This window comes from Anguilla anguilla, chromosome 15, assembly GCF_013347855.1.
Source record: "Anguilla anguilla isolate fAngAng1 chromosome 15, fAngAng1.pri, whole genome shotgun sequence".
NCBI lineage: Eukaryota > Metazoa > Chordata > Actinopteri > Anguilliformes > Anguillidae > Anguilla > Anguilla anguilla.
This window is the reverse complement of record NC_049215.1, coordinates 26,324,035-26,344,991: the sequence shown is the minus strand read 5'-3', so window position 1 is coordinate 26,344,991 and position 20,957 is coordinate 26,324,035. Positions and strand designations below refer to the sequence as shown.

Sequence of the window (20,957 nt, the reverse complement as noted above, 5' to 3'; positions counted from 1 at the left end):
GTGCTGGAGCTTATCCCAGTGTGCATTGGGCATGAGGCAGGAATACATCCTGGACAGTTTGCCAGTCCATCGCAGGTAGCTTCTAATTCTCAGCCTATATCAATTGTTTTTCCGAAATATTACAAAAATTGGTTTACAGTATATTACAACACCTAGATGGCAATAATATTTTGTATAATTATAAATATGAATTTTGCAAGAACTTTTGTATATGCACCTCACATGCAGTTATGTGAAAATATTGCATATTATTTGGATAATTAATGAATATTTTTTGGATTTATCGATAGCTTCTGACAAGGTCAACTATGACATTTTGCTTGTAATTGTAATGTTATGGCTTCAGATGGCATGTATGGAAATGGATTTTCAGTATACAATATGTATTTTAGGATGGTTGTCAAAGAAGGCTAACTTTCACTATGGTGTCCCACAGTGTTTTATTTTGGTCCCTTCATTATTTTTGTAAATTAGAAAAGTCTTCCTTAATTTAATTTCATACCCTATCGCATACAAACTTTTTTTGTATTTGGGTGTGATTCTCTAGCTAAGCTTTTGTTTCTCTCTATTATTTTCTTTTACCTTTTAGATTTTTATGTACAAATAGATTAATAAATAGATTAGAAATAATAATGAGTGAATGGGGAGTGAATGGTGTGTGTGCCCTGCAATAGATTGACAATCTGTCCAGGGTGTATTCCTGCCTCTCACCCAATGCACGCTGGAATAGGCTGCAACACCCCCTGTGACACTGACCAGGAATAAGTGGGTATAGATAATGGAGGGATGGACAGATGAATGGATGAATGGATGGATAAATAAATAAATAGGTGCAATCCACATTCTCATACATCTCATGTGCTAAGCATTATAAAGAAGGTGACAGCTAATCATAGGCTTTTATCATTCATTGCTCCACCTATTGCTATTAAATATGCAGTGCAGGGGCTAGATTTCTAAAGCACTTGTGCCACGGTTCAATCACACAAAACTACTGCTGTATTATAGCCGATGACCAAACACAGCGGCCACCAAAATGGCCGACATACCAATCCGAACACCTCTGCAATGTTTTACCATATCCAAGAAAATAGAGAATACACCCAAAGGGTGTTATAGAATTTTAAAAAGAAAAATGGAGCTGTTCAAGAGGGAAAATGCTAACTATGATCCAAAATTCCTCTCTGGGTTCTGAGTTGGTCTCTTGATTATACGAGTCTTTAGCTGAGGGCCTGAAATGATGTCAAATTGAGAGAAAAACACTTTATTACTATTTATGAAGATTTAATCAGAAACCTGTCACACAGCCATACTTTACACACATAACTCCCACAACTTTTATTTGTTTAAATAAATAATTATGCTCACTCTGGAGGGAAGTCTCATCCAAAATCAACGTAATGAGATAAACTGTATTGGTGTGTTGAGCCAAGCAATACATGTCTGACTAATACATTACCAGCTTCACAGGGGGAAAAGAACGTACCTATCTGGTGTTATTGTGTTAGTTGATTCAAAAATTGTAGATTTTGGAGAATTTGAAATGTAATCTGAATGTTCTTGGAGAGCTGGTGGGTGTCTTACCCCCATTATTCTTCTCCAGCTTCTCATTATGGTGGTCAAAGAGAAGAATTACATCATCAATTTTATCAAAGCTAGCCAGTTAGGCTAATATCCTCATTTGTAATTCTGCCAGTGCCATTACTCAACCAAGGAGGTATACATAATGTCTTCATAGACATATCTATCTGTATCAGTATCTATCTGCATCCTTGGGTTGAAATAATCTTGCATCATCATTTGATTATGTAACTGTAATTGTGTGATGGTGGATGGGAGCAAGGCATAGACAGGACTCTGGTGTGAATGTATTGCTGCTGTCCCTTGCGCTGCGATTGGTTTAGATTTCATGTGCTACATTCAGTATATCGCTGACCCCCTACCTCTCCTCTCCCTGGCCCCCTGTACTGACCCACCTATGTCCCATAGACCCTCAGGAGCTGAAAGGAGGACAGCAGCTCTAAGGCCAGGGATGATGATATGTCCCAGATGTGAATAACACAATAAAATCAACCCCACACTCTCCACCCTCCAGACATAAGGGAAAGAGCCAAAATAAATAGCTTTCTTCCAGGCGTGCACTGATGTCTTAGCCTAAAGGGCATTTCAGGACAGTGTATTTTATTACTGAAAAACATGGCCGCCGATGCATCCAAACAGAGGAGACACAGCACAACTCCCGCCCCCAAGAGATTTTTTTGCCTTTTACAGATCCTTATTGTCACCTTGATGTGCATCTCCATTCTAATTTTCTATTATATCTACTTGTGCTTTAGTAAGTGTCAAAATTAAGTAAAATGTATTTTTGTTTGCATTAATTCATAAGATTTTTAATTAAACGAATTAATTGTTTATTTATAAACTAATGAACTATTATTAGTCTTAGTTGAAATATTCATTGGGTATTAAAATACACTGCTTGTAAAGAAATCCATGATAAAGTCATTTCTGGATGCATAGACCAATAATAGGTATTTTTATCTAAAAAATTACAACTATTTTCAAATTAATTAACCCATTGAAGAGTGTTTTTTGTAGCATTTTTTTTCTTCTGCTTTTCAAGTCGTTGTTCTACAACTCCATTACCAACTACCAGTAGTGATTGCTCCATTAAATATATCACAGTACTTTCCAGTCACATATTTATGAGCTTACACCTAAAAGTTTAAAACTGTTCAATGACGCTTTCATGATATAAAAATAAGAGGACCACCCTGCAGAACACTGGCATCACTGCTTGTCTCCCCACACATTTATCCAGGGTTAGCATACCCAACCTTAAATTAAAATTTTCCCAAGCTAGTGCTTATGGGACACTATCCATCCACACAGCCAAAAAAGCCAGAGGAGCACAGCAGAGAGCTGATTTTTAGGCATCCCTCTTGCAGTGAGGTGAAAAAGGCTAACGAAAACAGCCGTGCGTGCAGGGGGAACCTCACGTCCTTCTAGAAAAACATGTCCCCAATCCGTCTTCATGGACGATGCTTCCATTAGAACATTAAAGCAAATTTACAGTTGCAGGCTACAAACAGTCACGTTCACTCATGCATAAACCCCCCCTCCACCAAGGCAGGTGTTTTCAAATGGCTTGTCTTTGAGGAAAGTGGTATCACATGATTTCAGAAAGTATTACATGACACCACTTTATTAATCATTCACACGTAAGGGTGGATTCTTTTTAAATGCAAACAAGGTGCTGGTAATTTGTTTTTCATGTTTCCATGTGCCTTTGTGAGCTGTTTTTCTTTAGCAAAGTGAAACTCTTTCCAATTGCCTTAATCTGCTGTTATTTAATTATTCCTAATATGTTTTGAGAAAATGATTTAATAAACAATGCTGTAGTCTTCTAAAAAGTGATTAAAATTTCAGATTTATAGCACGCAAGGCTTATTCTCAAGTCACACAATTGGGAATTAGAATTGTAAAGTTGCATATGTTCATGCTATCTAATACTATCTAAAGGTATCTTGCAGCAGTGTTTGGAGGGAATCCACATCATTCTCAGGTTTGTATTTATTTTCTTAATGTTGTTAGAAATATATTGAGGTGAGATCATTTATTTTATCATTTACAGTTTAAATAAAAATAATAAAATGAATATAATTTATACAGCACAAGCATGATTTTTTTTAATGTGAATGAAATGGGGAGGATATGGATATATTTAAATGTGAATAAAATTAAATAATTGAACATAATTACAATGACTGATGTACAGGTGGTAAATAAAACAAAAGCCAACAGTGGAGGATTCTGGTAGTTCACTGATAATGTAGAGTGCACACTCTATACCCCTAAGAGGTAAGGCTAACAAAAATAACCATACCAATTAAACTAAACCATCCTGCTGAACAGAACCCAAATCCGGTCTCATCCCTAACACTGTCTGTATTGGTAGCACAAACCAGAATCTCAGTGAGATTTAAAACATGACTTATCATCAAAGGGTGGAAGTAAAGTTATCATAAGATGCTAGATAAAGGATTTTTCTAATTAGATGCATGAGAATAAATATAAACAAAGAGGAAAGATAAACAATATCTAAATAAAAGATGGCGTAAATAATATTAACAAAAATTTAATTTTTCAAAAGGTCTTATGTATTTTGGTGATTTTGGACCGAAAGCATTATTTCATCATAAATGTCTTAAAACTAATTTATTTTCATATATTTCACCATGGTTTATAAAGATAACATTATTGTGCATTGATTTGAATAGCAAAATCACATATTTAGAATATTTGTATTTCTTCACATTTTCGACATAAGACTATAGTCTTATGTATTTTGGTGATTTTGGACTGAAAGCATTATTTCATCATAAATGCCTTAAAACAATTTTCTATTCATATATTTCACCATGGTTTATAAAGAAACATTATTGTGCATTGATTTGAATAGCAAAATCACATATTTAGAATATTTGTATTTTCTCACATTTTCGACATAAGACTATAGTCTTATGTATTTTGGTGATTTTGGACTGAAAGCATTATTTCATGATAAATGTCTTAAAACCAATTTATTTTCATATATTTCACCATGGTTTATAAAGAAACATTATTGTGCATTGATTTGAATAGCAAAATCACATATTTAGAATATTTGTATTTTTTCACATTTTCGACATAAGACTATAGTCTTATGTATTTTGGTGATTTTGGACTGAAAGCATTATTTCATGATAAATGTTTTAAAACCAATTTATTTTCATATATTTCACCATGGTTTATAAATAAACATTATTGTGCATTGATTTGAATAGCAAAATCACATATTTAGAATTTTTCCATTTTTTTCACATTTTCGACATAAGACTATAGTCTTATGTATGTTGGTGATTTTGGACTGAAAGCATTATTTCATCATAAATGCCTTAAAACAATTTTCTATTCATATATTTCACCATGGTTTATAAAGAAACATTATTGTGCATTGATTTGAATAGCAAAATCACATATTTAGAATATTTGTATTTTTTCACATTTTCGACATAAGACTATAGTCTTATGTATTTTGGTGATTTTGGACTGAAAGCATTATTTCATCATAAATGTCTTAAAACCAATTTATTTTCATATGTTTCACCATGGTTTATAAAGAAACATTATTGTGAATTGATTTGAATAGCAAAATCACATATTTATAATATTTGTATTTTTTCACATTTTCGACATAAGACTATAGTCTTATGTATTTTGGTGATTTTGGACTGAAAGCATTATTTCATGATAAATGTTTTAAAACCAATTTATTTTCATATATTTCACCATGGTTTATAAATAAACATTATTGTGCATTGATTTGAATAGCAAAATCACATATTTAGAATTTTTCCTTTTTTTTCACATTTTCGACATAAGACTATAGTCTTATGTATTTTGGTAATTTTGGACTGAAAGCATTATTTCATCATAAATGCCTTAAAACAATTTTCTATTCATATATTTCACCATGGTTTATAAATAAACATTATTGTGAATTGATTTGAATAGCAAAATCACATATTTAGAATATTTGTATTTTTTCACATTTTCGACATAAGACTATAGTCTTATGTATTTTGGTGATTTTGGACTGAAAGCATTATTTCATCATAAATGTCTTAAAACAATTTTCTATTCATATATTTCACCATGGTTTATAAAGAAACATTATTGTGCATTGATTTGAATAGCAAAATCACATATTTAGAATATTTGTATTTTTTCACATTTTCGACATAAGACTATAGTCTTATGTATTTTGGTGATTTTGGACTGAAAGCATTATTTCATGATAAATGTCTTAAAACCAATTTATTTTCATATATTTCACCATGGTTTATAAAGAAACATTATTGTGCATTGATTTGAATAGCAAAATCACATATTTATAATATTTGTATTTTTTCACATTTTCGACATAAGACTATAGTCTTATGTATTTTGGTGATTTTGGACTGAAAGCATTATTTCATGATAAATGTTTTAAAACCAATTTATTTTCATATATTTCACCATGGTTTATAAATAAACATTATTGTGCATTGATTTGAATAGCAAAATCACATATTTAGAATTTTTCCTTTTTTTTCACATTTTCGACATAAGACTATAGTCTTATGTATTTTGGTAATTTTGGACTGAAAGCATTATTTCATCATAAATGCCTTAAAACAATTTTCTATTCATATATTTCACCATGGTTTATAAAGAAACATTATTGTGCATTGATTTGAATAGCAAAATCACATATTTAGAATATTTGTATTTTTTCACATTTTCGACATAAGACTATAGTCTTATGTATTTTGGTGATTTTGGACTGAAAGCATTATTTCATCATAAATGCCTTAAAACAATTTTCTATTCATATATTTCACCATGGTTTATAAAGAAACATTATTGTGCATTGATTTGAATAGCAAAATCACATATTTAGAATATTTGTATTTTCTCACATTTTCGACATAAGACTATAGTCTTATGTATTTTGGTGATTTTGGACTGAAAGCATTATTTCATGATAAATGTCTTAAAACCAATTTATTTTCATATATTTCACCATGGTTTATAAAGAAACATTATTGTGCATTGATTTGAATAGCAAAATCACATATTTATAATATTTGTATTTTTTCACATTTTCGACATAAGACTATAGTCTTATGTATTTTGGTGATTTTGGACTGAAAGCATTATTTCATGATAAATGTTTTAAAACCAATTTATTTTCATATATTTCACCATGGTTTATAAATAAACATTATTGTGCATTGATTTGAATAGCAAAATCACATATTTAGAATTTTTCCTTTTTTTTCACATTTTCGACATAAGACTATAGTCTTATGTATTTTGGTAATTTTGGACTGAAAGCATTATTTCATCATAAATGCCTTAAAACAATTTTCTATTCATATATTTCACCATGGTTTATAAAGAAACATTATTGTGCATTGATTTGAATAGCAAAATCACATATTTAGAATATTTGTATTTTTTCACATTTTCGACATAAGACTATAGTCTTATGTATTTTGGTGATTTTGGACTGAAAGCATTATTTCATCATAAATGTCTTAAAACCAATTTATTTTCATATATTTCACCATGGTTTATAAATAAACATTATTGTGCATTGATTTGAATAGCAAAATCACATATTTATGATTTTTTCCTTTTTTTTCACATTTTCGACATAAGACTATAGTCTTATGTATTTTGGTAATTTTGGACTGAAAGCATTATTTCATCATAAATGCCTTAAAACAATTTTCTATTCATATATTTCACCATGGTTTAAAAGAAACATTATTGTGCATTGATTTGAATAGCAAAATCACATATTTAGAATATTTGTATTTTTTCACATTTTCGACATAAGACTATAGTCTTATGTATTTTGGTGATTTTGGACTGAAAGCATTATTTCATCATAAATGCCTTAAAACAATTTTCTATTCATATATTTCACCATGGTTTATAAAGAAACATTATTGTGCATTGATTTGAATAGCAAAATCACATATTTAGAATATTTGTATTTTTTCACATTTTCGACATAAGACTATAGTCTTATGTATTTTGGTGATTTTGGACTGAAAGCATTATTTCATCATAAATGCCTTAAAACAATTTTCTATTCATATATTTCACCATGGTTTATAAAGAAACATTATTGTGCATTGATTTGAATAGCAAAATCACATATTTAGAATATTTGTATTTTCTCACATTTTCGACATAAGACTATAGTCTTATGTATTTTGGTGATTTTGGACTGAAAGCATTATTTCATGATAAATGTCTTAAAACCAATTTATTTTCATATATTTCACCATGGTTTATAAAGAAACATGATTGTGCATTGATTTGAATAGCAAAATCACATATTTATAATATTTGTATTTTTTCACATTTTCGACATAAGACTATAGTCTTATGTATTTTGGTGATTTTGGACTGAAAGCATTATTTCATGATAAATGTTTTAAAACCAATTTATTTTCATATATTTCACCATGGTTTATAAATAAACATTATTGTGCATTGATTTGAATAGCAAAATCACATATTTAGAATTTTTCCTTTTTTTTCACATTTTCGACATAAGACTATAGTCTTATGTATTTTGGTAATTTTGGACTGAAAGCATTATTTCATCATAAATGCCTTAAAACAATTTTCTATTCATATATTTCACCATGGTTTATAAAGAAACATTATTGTGCATTGATTTGAATAGCAAAATCACATATTTAGAATATTTGTATTTTTTCACATTTTCGACATAAGACTATAGTCTTATGTATTTTGGTGATTTTGGACTGAAAGCATTATTTCATCATAAATGCCTTAAAACAATTTTCTATTCATATATTTCACCATGGTTTAAAAAGAAACATTATTGTGCATTGATTTGAATAGCAAAATCACATATTTAGAATATTTGTATTTTTTCACATTTTCGACATAAGACTATAGTCTTATGTATTTTGGTGATTTTGGACTGAAAGCATTATTTCATCATAAATGCCTTAAAACAATTTTCTATTCATATATTTCACCATGGTTTATAAAGAAACATTATTGTGCATTGATTTGAATAGCAAAATCACATATTTAGAATATTTGTATTTTTTCACATTTTCGACATAAGACTATGGTCTTATGTATTTTGGTGATTTTGGACTGAAAGCATTATTTCATCATAAATGTCTTAAAACCAATTTATTTTCATATATTTCACCATGGTTTATAAATAAACATTATTGTGCATTGATTTGAATAGCAAAATCACATATTTATGATTTTTTCCTTTTTTTCACATTTTCGACATAAGACTATAGTCTTATGTATTTTGGTGATTTTGGACTGAAAGCATTATTTCATCATAAATGCCTTAAAACAATTTTCTATTCATATATTTCACCATGGTTTATAAAGAAACATTATTGTGCATTGATTTGAATAGCAAAATCACATATTTATAATATTTGTATTTTTTCACATTTTCGACATAAGACTATAGTCTTATGTATTTTGGTGATTTTGGACTGAAAGCATTATTTCATCATAAATGTCTTAAAACAATTTTCTATTCATATATTTCACCATGGTTTATAAAGAAACATTATTGTGCATTATTTGAATAGGAAAATCACATATTTAGAATTTTTCCATTTTTTTCACATTTTCGACATAAGACTATAGTCTTATGTATTTTGGTAATTTTGGACTGAAAGCATTATTTCATCATAAATGTCTTAAAACCAATTTATTTTCATATATTTCACCATGGTTTATAAAGAAACATTATTGTGCATTATTTGAATAGGAAAATCACATATTTAGAATTTTTCCATTTTTTTCACATTTTCGACATAAGACTATATTCTTATGTATTTTGGTAATTTTGGACTGAAAGCATTATTTCATCATAAATGTCTTAAAACCAATTTATTTTCATATATTTCACCATGGTTTATAAAGAAACATTATTGTGCATTGATTTGAATAGCAAAATCACATATTTAGAATATTTGTATTTTTTCACATTTTCGACATAAGACTATAGTCTTATGTATTTTGGTGATTTCGGACCGAAAGCATTATTTCATCATAAATGTCTTAAAACCAATTTATTTTCATATATTTCACCATGGTTTATAAAGAAACATTATTGTGCATTGATTTGAATAGCAAAATCACATATTTAGAATATTTGTATTTTTTCACATTTTCGACATAAGACTATATATAGTCTTATGTATTTTGGTGATTTTGGACTGAAAGCATTATTTCATCATAAATGTTTTAAAACCAATTTATTTTCATATATTTCACCATGGTTTATAAAGAAACATTATTGTGCATTGATTTGAATAGGAAAATCACATATTTAGAATTTTTCCATTTTTTTCACATTTTCGACATAAGACTATAGTCTTATGTATTTTGGTGATTTTGGACCGAAAGCATTATTTCATCATAAATGTCTTAAAACCAATTTATTTTCATATGTTTCACCATGGTTTATAAATAAACATTATTGTGAATTGATTTGAATAGCAAAATCACATATTTAGAATTTTTCCATTTTTTTCACATTTTCGACATAAGACTATAGTCTTATGTATTTTGGTGATTTTGGACCGAAAGCATTATTTCATCATAAATGTCTTAAAACCAATTTATTTTCATATATTTCACCATGGTTTATAAATAAACATTATTGTGCATTGATTTGAATAGCAAAATCACATATTTAGAATTTTTTTCACATATTTTTGAAAATACCACTAAGACCACCAAAGACTTAAGACCACCACACATAAATAAAATGGTTTAATAAATAAAAAAAATCTTTATTTTCACATTTTATACATGAAAAAGTTTTTATTTCAGAAAATGTCTTTCAACTCTTCTGTATGGGACACAGAAAAAAACCACCAAATCTCTGATCGTGAATTTCATTTACACAAAAATGCCTTGAGTACAGCCTCTCGTGAAATAGAAATATACCACAGATTAGATAAACAAGCATTTAGAGGAGGGCTTTCCAACCCTCCTCCTGCAGATCTACCGACCCATAGGTTTTCATTTCAACCCTAATTTGGCACACCTCATTCTATTACTTAGCAGCTCAGTGAGATCTCTAGCTGTTTATGGTATGGTTTTGTTGGAATCAGAGTGAAAAGATACAGGAAATCAGACCTCCAGGAACAGGACTGGGAACCTCCGACTCAGAGTACAGCAAATTCTTCTGAGCAAACTCCATTTACAAGGGTCTTCTGTCCCCTGAGATGCATGATATCTCAGGCAAGGAAAGGGTTATCAGACAGAAACAGTAAAGACAAAATAAACACTGGATACCAGAAACATACAGGCTACGATTAATTCTGGCTACAATAATATTGATCAGCGTGATCTGTATGAACACGTACACTAAAAACAACTGGCTCAAGGATTCCAGTTTTGGATTTTGAAGCCTCCATTTTTCTTTTTGATGCGTCGTGATCTGAAGTGGAATGTGAAGTTGCCCTGTTTTGGAGTAGCTTCAGAGAAAGAGCTACACCCGATGCAGCAGGGAACTCGAATAATTATACAATTCTCAGAGGAAAAAATGACACGGGGCATGTGTTTAAAAAGAGTCTTCTACAACAGCACTGCAATTGTGTGCTCTAATTTAATGCAACAGACTATGCACATTTATTATGGGGGGCTTGGTGTTGGGGTTGGGCTGGGGGTGGGGGTGCAACGGGCAGAACAAAATGAAAGCCTGGACGAGTCTGCACAATCACAATCACACACTTAAAATATGAAAAACCCGCTCAGTTTCAGTAAATCAGTAGAACTACTGTAATTCAGCATATACCTCAGATATAAGACACACCACTGAAATGAAATGAACACCAAGTGAACACCCATTTGAACGGAGGGAGCCCATATAAGATACTTTATATATAAGATATCCATATAAAACATGTTTTTCCATTTTGAATACAACGCTTAATATTAAAAACAGAAAACCAGTTTGTCAGCACTTACATTACGTACCATTGATCTCTTTGAATTCACTCCTGTGCCACGAACAACCCTCCGAGCATTCACAGAAAAGCTCATGGACAACTGTGTCAGTCCCAGCACCATAACACCTTTCATTTTTATTCATTATAAAACATAAATACCAATAAATAACCATTAAAAAAACAGACCAGACAAGTAATAATCTACAAATGTTTTTTTTTTTTTTTTTGACTTTGCCGAAAAGCCAAAACAAAAGAGCAAAAGCTAAATTTAACAACGTGCAAATTCCGATTTCAAATTATTGTGAAGGTGAGTGATGATTAATGGATGATTAATGAGTGTGATCAAGCTGACGCCAAAAAAAATAAAAATAAATACTTTCAACATACACGAGCTATTCCGTTAACATGTACAGAATAATTCATAACCCATAGAGGAACACACCAATTTTACTCTGTGTTACATGTCATAACTGGCTATATATTCTGGGTGACTGCTTGTCAGTGCTGTAATGCAGTGTGCTCATGAAAATGTTATACAACTTAAATGTCAGAAACACTTTGTGTGCTGTGCCACCCACCCACCCACAGTACAACAGTGATAGCATTAAGCACATTTACAAAGATAACTGGACCTGTGGACTTTGGCTGGACAGTGCCACATGTGCAGATCCCCCCTCTCTCTCACTCACTCACACACACACACACACACACACACACACACACACATACATACATACCAACCAACTTGTGAGGGAAAAGCGCACAGCTACATCTGTGACCTTGTGCACAATAGATTATACCCAAACAATACAAACACAAATAAGGGCATGCTAACAGCACATCCTCTTCAGTGACAGTGATCAGCCAGTGAATTCAAAGGAAATGTCACAAAGCCCTAGATACGAGGCCTGTGATAAAATCCAGAAGTGTACGTTGATTACTGCTACTGGTGCTGTGTGTGCGTGTGCGTGCATGCATGTGTGTGCGTGTGCGTGTGCGTGCATGCATGTGCATGTGTGTGCGTCTGTGTGCATGTGTGCATGCCTGGCAGTACTGTGGCACTAGGCCCTAAACTGCCCTGTTTTGCATGTTTATAGTCTGTTTCCTTGCAGGTACGGCACAACAAAGGACCTCCAGGACCTCAGAACCGTCCCGTGAGAACAAGGGTTCACCTGAGGGATGAGCAATGGTTCCAACATTACACGCCCAAAAAATATTCTGCACAACTCTTCCACCTTTAATGGCAAGATTACAGTCTGTGAAGGCAACACAAAATCAACTCAAAACACACAGAGAGCTTCAATCGTTTACTTGCACAGGTAAGGGGTGAGGTTTAAGGACAGACATGTAGCATCACCTATTTAGAAATGCCCAACTCGTGGAATATTTGCAAAGATGACTGACATCCGGAACACGTGCGTGGGAATCTCAAAAAGGGGGGGGGGGGGGGGGGCACTGCATACACCAGCGGCTCAAGTAACGCTCGACAGGCGAGCGAGACGTCTGCCGCGACAGACGGCTCCTGGACGTGCAGAGTAATGGCTTCCGGCACAAAGGGACCAGCGGATGGCAGAAACAGCCACACTCACAACGTACCCACACCAAGACTGGCACCTTCACAGAGACGGGCATAGTCTGGGAGCTTTAAGACACAGCTGTGGCGCAGCCTCGAAATGTTCCGGCACGAGATTCCAGGGAAGGTTCTATGGCTCCATACACGCCGATTGTACTCAGGCAGTAAAATAAAGGCAGATTCCCCGTACAGACCCTGTAGACAGCAGACAGGTTCTTGCAGGCTTGCTGGTGACAGAGGAAGTAGATTCAGGGCCAGGGTAATACCTGCAGCAGCTACTTGTACTGTACATCTGGCTGTAGCTTGGCTACAGTCTAAAGCATACTTTCGGGCACTGAACGTCTGCGCCGTCATTGGGCAACTGAAGACCCAATCACAACCAGTGTGCGACCCGGTCCTGGGGTCGTATGCCATGCTTCTTCATAGGCCTGAGGAGTGGGCCGGGCGGTACGGACCGTTCATCTGCAACAGAACAAACAGGACAGCGGTTAGCCACAACCCTTCAGACACACTGATGATCGCAAACCTCCATCTACTGTATGTGCAAATCAAAAAGGAACAGATGATTATTTTTTGGATGCAGCAGGTGGTGGACTTGAGGGTGATGGGTTCAAATGCCAGGTGGTGTATTGCTGCTCCCCTGAGCAAGATACTTTGCCTTACTGTTCAAGTTGCTCTGGAAAAGGCTGACTGCTAGGGACTAATGTAATATTTCATGCGTTTAATTTTAGACTCTTAATCCAAAAGGCCATTTTTCTTCCCCCATAAGAACCCTATCATTGACAGCTGGAATATTTTGACACAGCAGCAGTTCATGGTCATCCATAACAGTTCTGGGAAACAGTATATCCTTCTTGTTGATCCAATAGTTTCATAGTTCTGCTCTGAAAGAATATCTTACAGAAAGCAAACGGGTCATTCAGACCTCAAATGCTGTAAGTGTAAAACAAAAGACTCTGTCTGCAGGTCCACATACAGATATGGATAATGGCTGGAGACTATTGTTTTATAAAGACAACACATTTGCTGGCAATTTCTCCCAATTCTCCAGCATCCCTGGCTTAATACCCCTCAATTACAGTAACAGATAACAATCAACAAGCTCTGTGTAATGACACGTGAATTTCCTGATGTAAAATGTAACCGTGAGCACTAAATACGGTCATGCAGAATGACCCTTGCGCTGATTTGCATAATTATTGCTGGCTGACAGAATGACAGTCAGCTCACACCACCTTAACACAGTGATGTTACCCTGACACCACCTACACATACAGGAGTGCCTCTCACCTGGAACAACCTTTAAGGTGAGAGCATGCTTGGCAAGTAGGCAAATTCAGCTGAAATCGAACCACAGCTATGAAACAAATTTGTATTAAGTTTATCAATGCAGCAAAAAAGGAGAAGAAGAAAAAGAAGATGGCATGTTTGTCCACTCGATCAGATGAAGAGATGGGAAGCAGCAAACACAGCCAACCATGTGATATTTCAGACCAATCGCGGGTATTCTCTGCATTTACGTCAGTGTGTGAACACCTCTGCTAGTTCGGCCAGCAGGGATGTGCATTGCTCTCAGTGCAGTGTTTATCGTCATGTAGTTTGTACGTCATGTAGTTGTACTTCTGCTGTAAGTATACTCCCAGCTTAACTCAGTTCCACTGCTCTGACTCCATCTTTACACAGCACACTCAAATATCACACAACAGACACCACTTCACTCAGACGACCTCTCCTGACACCACCTTCTCAAAGCAATACCGCCTCCTTACTGAGCACACTAAACACTCAAATCATGAAGCGCAGACACGCAGCACAGAACTGAATCATTACAAAGGAGGAGCTTTTGAGACACAGAGAACACACACTGTGCTGCTATGCAGCGGGTAACAGAGAAACATGACCACAAGCAGCTTCCTCACCTCAGTAAGCAAGCAGATCTTAGGTTTTTTTTTTTTTCAAAAACTAGCCGGAAATAAACTAGCTACATCTCATATATGCATCTTACATTTTACCAAGTATAAGGCCTCTCCTTTGGGCTGCAGTGCCAGGCTCAGCTGGAAGAGGAACGATGGAGCTCCATGGGAGGAAGGAGTCCAGACCTCCCACTCCACACAACAGGCCCCTGGAGCCATCACAGCCGAAGGACAGCCAGACTCAAAGTAAGCGCCAAGACGGCAGAAATCATCCAAACCGTCTAGCACACATGCAAACTTAACTCAAGGAAAACTAAGTTGATTTAAATAAAGCTACCTATGTTGTTACCAAAGCTAAGCTAGGTAATGTCATAACCTCTTCCATAACCCAAGTATACTCATGTCATAACCATAAACCACAAGCACGACCACCAGGAAGACTTGTTTTGTTTGTGAAGGATACTTTTTCTTTTTTTTTTTACTTTGTCTGATCATGCAAGTGGTTCTTCATCATTTAGTAAAGACTCCAAGAGACATCTGGAAATAACAAACAAAAAAAAAATCCCCTTGTCGAGATCTTGGCTTAATCACAGGGTGGACCTTCTTAAACACTCAGCAGAAGAAGCCGCTTTAGGAACATTCAAGAAGGCACAATTGCAGAGGTAAATTTGTGAGCTGCTGACATAAAGCCACACAACCATGCTCACTGACATGCTAATTCCGATAAGAACAGTTCCAGAATGCCATGAAAAGATGTCAACTACCCGGTTTTTCAATTGAACAATGGTAAAACAATTCCACCGTAGGTTAGTGTATGTGCCAGAGAGGAAAAGGCTCACCAGGTAAATAAACTCTGCAACACAATATTTGTGTTTGCCAGAACATCTGAGAAAAAAGACAAAAAAAAAACATCAATCCAAAGTCTACTGTGAACCAAAGGACCAAAGGCTGAAGGTAGTTACCATTAAAAGCAGATGCACTCAGCCAGATCCCCTTCCTGCACATTGTAAGTAATCGGAACCAGACAGGAAGTGCTGCTCTGACAGCCTTCCTGGGAAATGGCAGCCAAGGCACAGACTGCAAACACAACTGGACAGATAAAGTGAACAAACGGACAGATGGGCACAAGAATCAAACCTGCCCTTCGCTCACTTCTTCTGCAGTGCAGGTTTGGCCTGTTCTGTCTTCCCCCCCCCCCCCCCCAAATGCAACAGACTGAGTGAAAGAGCTCAGTGAAATCTACATTGGACATGGGAGGCCAAGAGTTAGGCCAGAAGCTGTTGGAGCTGGACCACCACAGCCTGTGGTGGGGTGACCTTACATCGCAGGGCGCTCATTCCCTGCTCCCCAACCAATAAGATCCCTTACAGGAAACACCTTCGTAATCAACTACATAATCAGATTATTCACAGGTTGCGTGCCATTTTCCCCCTTTGACGAACCAGGAACCCACACGACGATGAATGAATTGCACGTTAAGTTCAAAGTTATTTAAAAATGCACCGCAGATATACCTGGTGTTGATTAGAGTTGTTGTGGCACTGTATTTGCCAGGGTGAATGAACATAGCCAGAACAAAAAGAATGAAACTCAGAAAACACGAGACAACGTGGAAAACATGGCCTGCAGATACGTAAACTGGAGCCAATCAAGGGGGAAAATAGGGTTCAAATATCATCTGCTGCAGAAAATAGAGCTCAAAGAAGCAGAATGACTGCCAGATTAAATACAGACATAAATCATGCAACTTCTGCGTTTAAACTCCCCTTTTCTTCAGGCGTCCCGTCATCAGGCTGTTTACTCAAGCTTTCCACATGGGCCTGTATAAACCGCAGCCTTATTGTTTCTGCGTAAAACATAAAGGCAACTTGAGAACGGGGGAATCCAGAAACCAGTCAATAATCGGATTCAGAAAACACTAAATGACGAAGCGGTCGTACTTTCGAGAAGCGATTAATCTTTTTTCCACAATACATTAACGAGGTGCATTCCACACAATGATTCATTGTTCTGCGAAGCTTCAGTTGCTAGATGCTAGGAGCCAACTCCAGTCCCCAAGAGAAAACCGGCCCTGGTCTCAAGTTCCTCTCCGAACCACGGTCACTTAACGGTGCTCCAACACTCTCTCTCTCCCCATTACCCACTGAAGGCCCCCTCTCTCCCCCCATTACCCACTGAAGGCCCCCTCTCTCTCCCCATTACCCACTGAAGGCCCCCTCTCTCTCCCCATTACCCACTGAAGGCCCCCTCTCCATCACTACTACTACCTGCTGAAGACCTCCTCTTCATCACCATTACCTGCTGAATCTCTCTCCATCACAATTATCTGCTGAATACCTCTCCATGACTATTACCTGCTGAAGACCTTCTCTCTCACCATTATCTGCAGAGTTCCTCTCCATAACTATTACCCACTGAAGATCTCCTCTCCATCACTATTACCTTCTGAAGACCTCCTATCCACCACTACTATCTTCTGAAGACCTCCTATCTCTCACCATTATCTGCGGAGTTCGTCTCCATGACTATTACCCACTGAGGACCTCCTCTCCATGACTATTACCAGCTGAAGACCTCCTCTCATTACTATTACCACCTGAAGACCTCCTATCAATCACTATTATCTGCTGAAGACCTTCTCTCATTACTATTACCAGCCGAAGGCCTTCTCTCCATCACCATTACCTGTTGAAGACCGTTTTCTCCATCACTATTAGTTGCTGAAGACCTCTTCCCCATCACCATTACCTGCTGAAGAACTCACTATTTCCTAAGCTGCCTATCTAGACTACAGATGCTACCATGTCGTACAGTGCAAGGGCAGATGACTAATCTCTCAGTGAAGAACAAATAAACAGAATTCATTGGGATTGCAGGTTGTTTGTTAATGTCTGTAACTTGGAAAGAGACATGAAAATACTCCAAATTTCTGTATGTGAAATGCTTGATCATCACAAATTACACAAGATCATTTTAATTTATTTTCTCTCATTCTATAGCCATGCTGCTCAGTTTAAGTTAATAACCAATAATCAAACCAGTGGAAACTGGGATCTCATTAGAACATTTTTCCTAATAAAACATCTGATTTTCAGTTACCTGCTATCTTTCACCTCGTGTAAATTGTGGTTTGTTATCTCCCTCCTTTATGACAAAAGGTCTGCTTTCCCACACTGTTCTTTATCAGCAGTGCCAAGACATGCCCCCTAGTCTAATACTGATAGCGCTTGCAGTTGTTAATGAATAGGAAGTGCGACTTGTTTCCGTTAAATGTTCACATTTCTGAATCAGTGATAACAAGCTAGATGAGGCAAAAGCGTGTACACTATATCTGGTTTCATACCCGTCCGGCTGGGCAGCCAGTCGGCCGTATTTATATGAAACTCTGCCAAAACAAAAACATGTCAGGCCCAAGCAGATGGATAAAGCCTGTTCCTCTGGCACACTGCATGTCTTCAATGAACTCTGGAGGCCGGCGTTTTAAAGGCAAGCATCCACACATTCCGACACATTTGTCCGCAGAGCATGGAGGGGCCTGGACAAAAACTAGAGTCTTTTATTAACAACAGCAAGCAGAAACAAGAAAGGACTGGAAGGGTCTAACGTTACTGCAACTAAAAATAAATGAAAAGCTGTACTTTGGAAGACAGAGGACAGCGCACATTTTGCCAACGGACGGAAATACTTTTCAGAACGACGACAAAGTGGAAACACGAACGGATGCAGATTTTGAAGAAGCTTCTCTAGCCTTTAAGGTGTAAGATCACAAATATGTGATTAGAATGTTCTTAACTGAACATTCGAATGCTGATGTAACAATCACTACTTGTACTTGAAAGCAGAGGCGTTCTAGAACGCTGATTCAGAATTTCGGAAAAAATAAAATAAAATCTGCTGCTATTTGGGCACACTGTGGTTTCGGTTTGGCTTTCGTGAGCCTGCCCTGTGCTGGCACAATTTTGGTCACAGACCTAAAAAAAATTAAATTTTGGCAGCAAGTCCATTCAAGAGGAAAAGCCTCAGATAGTTCAGATATTCACTTGGACAGACAAAAACATAAATTCTGGCCTCTGTGAGGGCTATCTTTGGCTAACTCCCACAACAACATCACATGCATCCCAGTTTAACCAGACTCTCGTGTGGATTTCTTAAGCAGCGCTGCTCATTCTGGTTTCCTTAACGGCTTCTCGTGGCATTTCCAAAATAGCAGAGCTTCATAAATGACCAAATCTCACAAATCTCACACTGCTGGATAAATTATTCTAAAATAAATTGACCATAATCACCATGGCAGTTATATTCTAGTCTGTGATAGTTTAAAAGCTATTTCGAGACCATTATACCCACATTTTGTCTGCATCTACAGAGCATTTTGTGACCTTGGCAGTGTCTGAAAGAAGAAATATCTGTTTAGAAAAGATGGTAGATAATTTAAATTGTGTTTTGTTGGAAACAGGAAATTTACTTTTAAGTTATCTCTCTGCTAGAATTTGGTTTCTTTCAACATAAATTCTGAATATTGCCCTCGATTAATCCCTCTAAGCCATTAGAAAGTATCATTCTGAAGATAAGGGCACAGCACGGGTCTACAGACAAAGTCAGCTTGGACCGGGTCACCATCTCTAGACAAAGTAAGAAACAATTGGGTTTTCAGTGAAAATGCAGTTCACCAACTCAATTCATAACTGGTGTCTTTAATTACATTGCAAGCCCCAGAGTGAATGTGGCTCCATGTGCATCGGTACTACAGCTGCCAAACTCTCATTCAAATTACATCAGCCAGCAACTATGATCTTTAATGACATTTTTTTAACTGTCATATACTAGTCGGTAAGATTCCATAAACATTTTTAATTAATTTCAGTTTCATTTTTTCCATTCTGTGCCCTGGACATTGATCACGTGTCTTCCGTCCAGTTCTAATTGCTGTACCACTTGCTATAGCATGTTGAAAATTTGAGACTAAACTTTGTCCAGTTACCTAGACAACAACACCTCAGAATTACAAATGACAGAAACTCTGTTTCAGCTCATGTTTACATACAGCATCCTTTCTATATATATATAAATATATATATATATAAGTAATTACACAGAACTAGAAGTATATTAAAACACAGTGGAAAACATCCAAAATTATCCAAACGCTTTCAGACTGTGCTTACGGTTAGATCTGTGTGCAGACATTCATGCAAGTCACCAAGCAGAGGCTAGCAGTGAAAGAGTAGGTCTGAAAGAACACAGAATTGGCAATAACTGTGAGATAATGAGGGTACAGCTTTGACTGCGTATGCAAGGTCACGCTGAGGAAAACCTGCAATTTCAGGAAACTGTTCTGGCGGTGGCAGGGTAAGACTGTGAGGACACGAAGCAGAGGTTCCATGAATGGGAATATTGAGAGGATGAGAATATTGTGAGGATGGGAATATTGCAAGAATGGAAATATTGTGAGGAGGAGAATATTGTGAGGACCAGAATATGTTGAGGATGGGAATATTGTCAGGATGGGAAAATTGTGAGGATGAGAATATTGTGAGGATGGGAATACTGTGAGGTTGGGAATACTGCAAGGATGGGAGAACTGCAAGGATGGGAATACTGTGAGGATGGGAATACTGTGAGGATGGGAATATTGTGAAGATGGGAATAATGCAAGGATGGCAATATTGGCAGAGAAATGGAGGGGACACTCACTCTCGCGTCATACTCCAGGACAAAAGGTGGGATGTCGATCTGCTCAGGGACGATGCAGGTAAAGAGCTGCTGCAGGGTCTCCACGTGATGGATCTTCTCCTTCAGGCCAGACACACTGAAGGTGCTGAAGAACCACGTTGACACCTGAGACGGATGAGGAAGAGGGGCGGAGTTAAACATGACTGACAGAAGCTGAGGTGA

The 20,957-nt window shown here is 36.1% G+C and overlaps 1 protein-coding gene across 4 annotated transcripts in view; it reads right to left on the bottom strand.

Moving 5' to 3' along the window:
• Nucleotides 1–10,387: 10,387 nt before the first annotated feature.
• Nucleotides 10,388–20,957, bottom strand: part of gdap2 (ganglioside induced differentiation associated protein 2) — a 28,867-nt gene continuing 18,297 nt past the window's right edge. For all 4 annotated transcript variants that reach the window (XM_035393415.1, XM_035393418.1, XM_035393414.1 and 1 more), the window contains exons 14-15: nt 20,757–20,900; nt 10,388–13,611 (exon numbers count right to left, since the gene is read on the bottom strand). In XM_035393415.1, the coding sequence (XP_035249306.1) occupies nt 13,570–13,611; nt 20,757–20,900 (186 nt within the window). In that variant the 3' untranslated portion in view covers nt 10,388–13,569. The remainder of the gene's footprint in view (nt 13,612–20,756; nt 20,901–20,957) is intronic.